This window comes from Perca flavescens, chromosome 20 (assembly GCF_004354835.1).
Source record: "Perca flavescens isolate YP-PL-M2 chromosome 20, PFLA_1.0, whole genome shotgun sequence".
Lineage (NCBI taxonomy): Eukaryota > Metazoa > Chordata > Actinopteri > Perciformes > Percidae > Perca > Perca flavescens.
Genome location: NC_041350.1, coordinates 182,501 through 191,268, shown reverse-complemented (window position 1 = coordinate 191,268; position 8,768 = coordinate 182,501). Strand labels below are relative to the sequence as shown.

At 38.0% G+C, this 8,768-nt stretch overlaps 1 protein-coding gene across 1 annotated transcript in view; it reads right to left on the bottom strand.

Moving 5' to 3' along the window:
* Positions 1-2,760: 2,760 nt before the first annotated feature.
* Positions 2,761-8,768, bottom strand: part of foxa1 (forkhead box A1) — a 7,487-nt gene continuing 1,479 nt past the window's right edge. Inside the window, exon 3 of the mRNA XM_028565621.1 lies at positions 2,761-3,849. Within this exon, the coding sequence (XP_028421422.1) occupies positions 2,761-3,849 (1,089 nt within the window). The remainder of the gene's footprint in view (positions 3,850-8,768) is intronic.

The following is an 8,768-nucleotide window of genomic DNA, read 5'->3' as shown; positions in this document are numbered from 1 at the left end:
CCTTCCTGCTCATGTCTCCATTAAATATTTCAGCATATTAACACGTCTGTCGCCTGTTTCTTGAAGCTGAGAGTTTATTAAACTAATTTCAAACACAAAACTATTCATCTGCATGAGTAAAGGTTTGAAGAATTTCAGAAAGTGACTTTATCTTTTCAGCTTTAGGGCCAAATGATCTCTTTCCACATTTCTCTGGGCCTTCCTAAACAGAAAGCTGAGTTTGTGCTGAAATGTTGATATGAAACACACGGGGATCAGTTAAATGTCACTTAAAAGGTGAATTTAAGAAGATATGTAAGAGGTGTGAAATGCCCTTAGACCTCAGAGATATTTAATCCGTCGGCCCTGACAGGGAATCTGAAATCAAGTCTCCAACAACAGAATTTAAAGGCCACCGAGTTCTGCTCTGAGAAGATCTGTAAAACATCTCTGAGTTACTGAGAGAGGAAAGATATCCGAGACACGGCCGGGTTTCTGTCTTCTGACTCGTCTACAATCCTTTTCTGTCCACATTAATGTCACAGAATGAGTCATCGTCCTGGATATTTATTTACCAGTTTCTATCAGTGTTGGAGCAAGGCAAATAGTCGACTATTCAGGGTTTAAAAACAGCCCTAAAAACCAGTAGGTATGGCCAGATTATTGTCATTGAAAAAAATTAATCGTCCTGGAAATAAATTTATGTTCAGATGTTTTTAACTTTAACTTTTATCAGTGCCTGAACAGGGCAAATAGTTGACTATTCTGGGACTAATTAATCAATAATCCATAAAATCATTGTTAGATGCAGCTTTATGAACCAGTACATAAGGTCGGGGTTTCTGGCTTCATTTAAAAACCTTTTCTGTCCAGATTAAACGGGAGTTTTGAGAACGGGTTTATCCTGGAAATGGTATTCCATTGATCCAAACTATAACATTAATCTTTAGTTTAGCTTTTTAAACCACTGTTTCTGTCCACATTATCCTGGATATTAATTTAGTCCGAACGATGTTTAACAAAACTCCTACGCAAAAAGCAATGTTATACAATTTAATTTTAGACATTTATTTACTATTTTAATCATATATAACCTAAAGACTTTGGTAAAATAATTTCAAGCACCGAAACAGTTTGTACAACACATCATAAGGTAAGGTTTGTTTTCAAAAGAGTGGAATTTCAAAAAGCCAACGTCAACATTTCAGCTTTAGCACCAAATGATCTCTTCACATGTTGCTCTGGGACAGATTAGGGTCTCTCTAAACAGAAAGCTGAGTTTGTTCTGAACAGTTTGATATGAAACACATGGGGGTCAGTTATATACAAATACCTTAAAAAGTTACATTTAAGAAGATATGTGAAAATACCCTTAGAGGGTTAACGGTATTATTAATAGCCTGACATTTATACCAAAATAGGCTATACGTCATTATTTACAGGATAAAAAATATGCAATTATATGTTAACTCAGACGTTCAGTCTAATAAAAATCTTTGTTTCATAATCACGTTTTAGACACTAAGACGATTCGATTTGTGGAATATTCGACTACAGCTGCAGAGATAGTTGTCAACTATTAAATTAATCTCTGATTATTTTGATAATGGATGAAACAGTTTGAGTCATTTTTTACAGAGTGAAAAGAAACAGTAGTTACAGCTTTATAGTTGAATATTCAGGGGTAAGCTACGAGATATACAAATGAATATAAATATATAATAGACACATGCAGCTGCTGAGTTCTCAAGATCTGTTTTTACTGAATTCACCTGATCATCTTCTCTTAACAAGATGATTGAAGTTTTTGTCATTTTTTGTCTGTATTGTCTAGCTTCTTCACTCCTCTACCAGTAAAAGGAATATCTTAGAGTGTTTTTTTTTCCTGAGCCTATCCTGCTCATCTTGTGCTAACACGATGATCTGTCTGTTGTCGGCTGACACACAGAAACCTCCGACCTTTTAAACCTCTGTAGGCCACAAACATTAAACTCTGGATGATGGAGACTCAGTGTGAAAAAGGAGAACACAGACCTGAGATCAGTTTGTCTTTGTGTCCGGTCACAGTGCAGAGTTCAATCCAGCGAGTCAATCCGGTTCATCACAGTCAGACAGGAAGTCCAGGACGGCTGCATGCAGAGAGTCCGACACAACGCCTTCTCATCAACCAGTTCATAACATATCGTACCAAAACTTATGCACAACAATTCCGTAGTAGTACTTCTGACGGCAGCAAAGCAGGAAGTAAGGTGAGGAAGTAGAAGAGCGCCAAATGTCCTGGTAAGGACGCAGGTTGGGGGGGCACTTTCTCCCAGGAGACCGGGGTTCATGTCCCGTAAAAAAGAAAAGGAAACAGAGAGTTTTTTAACTTTAGGGAACAAACGAACAGAGCTACGTCATGTTCTGGGTCACCGTGGTAACCTTCAGGAAGTGAAGTAACGTCTGATTGTAACCCAAACCTCCATCTTTTTATCAACTTAACTCAGTAGTTTTGGTGTCTAAACCAAACTGGGACCGTTTCACAACGTTAACCACGAAGTGAAGTTCCGCTCCAAACAGAATCTACAGAAACAGATTTTAAACAAATTAAAATAAAACTGGGGTTGTTAACACATCTCCACCCCGATCAGTCTGCTCATACCTGCAGATTTCCATTCTGGATCAAAATAAATCCAGCGATTCTGTCTGGGTCTGAGAATAAATACATACGAATCACAGTGCATAACTTTCTGGAGCTAAGCGTACGAGCGGTTCATGAGAAGACAGGAAGTGCAGCGGGTACTACGAGGTGTTGATGAGCGGTCTGGGATACTGGTAGTAGGACGCCTCCAGCGGCTCGGCGCCGCGCCCGGCGCCAGCGCTGTAGGACGAGTACTGCAGCGCCTCGTAGGCCTTCAGCTCCAGTTTGTGCTGCTGCTCCGAGGACGACATTAAGTTATTGATGGAGAAGGGGTGGTTGAAGGCGTAGTGCGGGTCTCCTTTCAGGTGCAGCTGGGACTCGTGCGCCATGGCGTGCTGCGGCAACGACAGAGAGGACAGCAGCTGCGAGCCCGACACCTTCAGCTCCGACGGGCCCACGCCACCTCGCAGGTCCAGACCGGGCGGCGAGGACGGCAGCGCGCCGGTGTCCAGGAGTCCCGGAGGTTTGTCTCCGCCGGGCGACGCTCGGCCGGCATCCTTCCTGCTGTCGGATTTCCCCGCCGCGGGTGACATCTTCTTATCGCACTTGAACCTCTTCTGGCGGCGCAGGTAGCAGCCGTTCTCGAACATGTTGCCGGAATCGGGGTGCAGCGTCCAGTACGAGCCCTTCCCCGGCTTGTCCGGCGAGCGCGACACCTTGACGAAGCAGTCGTTGAAGGACAGCGAGTGGCGGATGGAGTTCTGCCAGCGCTGCTGGTTCTGCCGGTAGTACGGGAACAGGTCCATGATCCACTGGTAGATCTCGCTCAGCGTCAGCATCTTGCTGGGCGCCTGCTGGATCGCCATGGTGATGAGCGAGATGTAGGAGTAGGGCGGCTTGGCGTGCGGGTAGCTCCGTCTGAACGCCTTGTTCTCGCGGCCGCGGTTCAGTCCGCCCCCGCCGCCGTACACCACGCCAGGGCTCATGGCCGGGCTGTACGGGTTCAGACCCATCGACTGCTGCGCCGACGGGCTCACGGTCCCGCCCATCGAGGCCACGCCCCCGCCCAGACCCGACATGGCCGCTGGAGCCGGGCCGCCCATCCCCCCCACCGGGCCGGGGCTCAGACCGGTCCCTCCGTACGACATGTTGAAGGAGCCGGCCGTGGCGCCGGCGCCGGACATGTAGCCCGACATGGAGCCCATCCCGAGACCAGAGGACATCCCGCCACTCGCCATCGGAGAGTACACCTGCAGAAGATAGAAAAGACTTGATTGTATAACGGACTTTGCTGTGCTAAAAGTAATAAATACATAAATGAACACTCCTAAATACGCTCTATACACTCTATATACTCTATACACTCTATACACTCGTACATACACTCTATACACTCTATACACTCGTACATACACTCTATACACTCGTACATACAATCTTACATACACTCTATACACTCTATATACTCGTACATACACTCTATACACTCGTACATACACTCTATACACTCTATACACTCGTACATACACTCTATACACTCGTACATACAATCTTACATACACTCTATACACTCTATATACTCGTACATACAATCGTACATACACTTTATAGACTCTATACACTCCTACATACACTCCTACATACACTCTATACACTCTATACACTTTATACACTCAATACACTCGTACATACACTCTATACACTCTATACACTCGTACATACACTCTATACACTCTATACACTCCTACATACACTCTATACACTCTATACACTTCTACATACATTATATACACTCTATACACTCTATACACTCGTACATACAATCGTACATACACTCTATAGACTCTATACACTCGTACATACACTCTATACACTCTTACATACACTCGTACATACACTCCTACATACTCTCTATACACTTATACATACACTCCTACATACACTCTATACACTCATACATACACTCGTACATACACTCTATACACTCTATACACTCCTACATACACTCCTACATACACTCTATACACTCGTACATACACTCCTACATACACTCTATACACTTGTACATACACTCCTACATACACTCTATACACTCGTACATACACTCTATACACTCTTACATACACTTGTACATACACTCCTACATACACTCTATACACTCGTACATACACTCCTACATACACTCTATACACTCGTACATACACTCGTACATACACTCTATACACTCGTACATACACTCTATACACTCGTACATACACTCTATACACTCTATACACTCGTACATACACTCTATACACTCTATACACTCTATACACTCGTACATACAATCGTACATACACTCTATAGACTCTATACACTCGTACATACACTCTATACACTCTTACATACACTCCTACATACACTCTATACACTCGTACATACACTCTATACACTCTATACACTCGTACATACACTCTATACACTCTATACACTCGTACATACACTCTATACACTCTATACACTCGTACATACACTCTATACACTCTATACACTCGTACATACAATCGTACATACACTCTATAGACTCTATACACTCGTACATACACTCTATACACTCTTACATACACTCCTACATACACTCCATACACTCGTACATACACTCCTACATACACTCTATACACTCTATACACTCGTACATACACTCCTACATACACTCTATACACTCTATACACTCTATACACTCGTACATACTCTCCTACATACACTCCATACACTCGTACATACACTCCTACATACACTCTATACACTCTATACACTCGTACATACACTCCTACATACACTCTATACACTCTATACACTCTATACACTCGTACATACACTCTATGCACTCGTACATACACTCGTACATACACTCTATGCACTCGTACAAACACTCTATGCACTCGTACATACACTCTATCCACTTGTACATACACTCTATGCACTCGTACATACACTCTATCCACTTGTACATACACTCTATCCACTTGTACATACACTCTATCCACTCGTACATACACTCTATCCACTTGTACATACACTCTATGCACTCGTACATACACTCTATCCACTTGTACATACACTCTATCCACTCGTACATACACTCTATCCACTTGTACATACACTCTATCCACTCGTACATACACTCTATCCACTTGTACATACACTCTATGCACTCGTACATACAATCTATCCACTTGTACATACACTCTATCCACTCGTACATACACTCTATCCACTCGTACATACACTCTATCCACTCGTACATACACTCTTGAAGATGAATTTTTTTTAAGTCAGATATTTTTTTGCCTTTCAGACTTCTGTGACATATTGCAATATGAAGCCAAAACATCCAATCCAAACTGAAAACTATTTTACAAACTCCAAACTCTAAGAAGTATCTGTTTATTAACAGTGTTATGTTGGTATACATAGTTGATTCACAGTTGTGTTTCTGTTTATTTACATTTCTAATTGTATAATTTGTGCTCCGACAACTTTAGTCGGCCAGCGAGGTTTTGGGAGATTAAAGGAGTCCACAATTTCAAAAGTTTCCGTTGCTTTGTACGACTTACGTGACATTTTTTACAAAGTTTTTGTAGTTTTTTTGTGACGTTTTTGTTGATTTTTTAAAATCTTTTTGAAGTTGATTTCAATGTTTTTCAGGAGTTTACTAACTGAGCAGTTTTTTATGAGATAATTGTATATAACAGGCCTAAGAGAACATGTTCTGTATTTTAACTGAAGCTACACACATACTTTCTGTTTTTAATTATTGGGCAAAGATTTTCTCTTATTTTACAGATTTTTTCTTATATGAATCAGGAACATCTCAACAGCTAATGTGTTAGAGAATGAGACAGTGTTAAAGCCAGAAGCTCCAAAGTATAAATCTACATAAATCTATATTTATTTGTCTCCTGATGTGTTCTTTAACTAAATAAATATGCCAACAATTATTATTTTAAAAGCTTAGTATGGTATTTATAAAGTTGCTGAAACAAGCGATTAATAAAGTTTATCTTCTCGCCCTACACCTTATCATAGTTCCACTTTATTATGGATATATATATATATATATAGACAGAGCAGCGATCCCGACTACATATATATATATATATATATATATATATATATATATATGTAGTCGGGATCGCTGCTCTGTCTCTCTCTGCTTATATCTTCCTGTTTGAGGCTTGTCTCTCTGCTGATGTGTGGAAATGATCATTTATACTGTTATGTTTTGACAGTATTATTATGAATACTTTGCTGTGTTTGTAGCTGTGTATTTGTATCAAAGGTTACTCTGTGTAAAACCTTTGTCCCTAATGTTTTATGAATAAAGTTTAATGTTGCGTCTCTCTTGGTAACGTGTCCAACATGTTGCTTTTAAAAGATGCTTTATCAATAAAGATGCATCTTATTAACTGATGTTTTATTCTGAATGATTTTGGGGATCATTTTCAGATCAGAATATTCCTGTCATGATTTATGGATCAAAACTAAACAAAGAGTTCAAACATTAAAGAAATCATCTTCATCATTGATCCCTAAACAATAAAGGTCTCATTTAAGGCGATTAAAGCCCAAGCTTTTACTTTGAAAATCTCTTCATTAAAAAAGATGAACATGATGATCCCAGAGGTCCTCTTTGATCCTGATCAGCTGCTATCTGATAATATTATATTAGAAATGTGTTATTATATATTATATTAGATATGTATATTATATATAATAATATTATATTAGATATGTATATTATATGTTATAATATTATATTACATATGTGTTATTATAATATTATATTAGATATGTGTTATTATATGTTATAATATTAGATATGTGTTATATATTATAGCAGATATGTGTTATTATATGTTATATATTATATTATATATGTGTTATTATATGTTATATTATATTAGATATGTGTTATTATATATTATATCAGATGTGTGTTATTATATATTTTATCAGATATGTGTTATTATATGTTATAATATTATATCGATATGTGTTATTATATATTATATCAGATATGTGTTATTATATGTTATATATTATATTAGATATGTGTTATTATATATTATATCAGATATGTGTTATTATATATTATAATATTATATCCGATATGTGAGTAAAAGACTAAATTACTTTTGAAAATACTACAAAATTAAATCATATTTTGAGTATTTTTAGTTTCTTTGATATTTTATCATATTAAAATCTAAGCAGCCTATATTCTATATGAGTAACTGATTAAAATCTAAGATATTAAATGTTATTTTGAGACATTTATTTTAATGTTTTTATTTCAACAATAATAAGATTTAAATATAAAAGCCTCAACATGATGATTTAAAATCAGAGTATTAGTATTTCAATTTTTTTTTTTTAAGATTATTTTTTCTATTCTCATTACGTTTCTATTATTTTTCATTTTAGGCCTTTATTTGACAGGACAGCTGAAGAAATGAAGGGGGGGAGGGGGTGACATTAAGGAAAGCAAAAGGCCGCAGGTCGGAGTCGAACCCTGGCCGCTGCGTCTAGGAGAAAAACTCTATATATGGGGGCCCGCTCTACCTTACTGAGCTATCTGGGCGCCCAATATTTCTATTTTAATATCAACAACAACTAATAACAACTGATATTTATATCAAATTTAATAATAAATCATTCAGATTTGGCCGATTTATTTCGTTTTTTTCAGGAAACAGAACGTTTAATATGAATTAATATCATGTTATATATTAAAGGTATAATAATATTATAATATTAATATGTACAGCCCATCACTGGCTGTACAGCTGCACCTTTCTGAAAGAATCACATAAATAAACATTATTATTACGTCACGATTTGTGTTTCTTTATTTTTCCATTTTATGAACCAAACTCCTGTCAGAAAAGACGCAATTTAAGAGTTTGGTTTCCGGGTTATTTTTATTGAATGAAAATGTTTTTGAGTCGGAACTGAATGATTGGCTGATGAACTGAATGTGTTATCTCTTCTCTTCTTTTCAAAAGAAATTTTAAAACCCGAAACTGAAACATAAAAACCCAAACTAAAGATGAATAAAACGTAATGAAATGTAAAGATTTGATGTGGCGCTTTTCCACCAGACTCCCGTTCGAAAAGACGCAGTTTT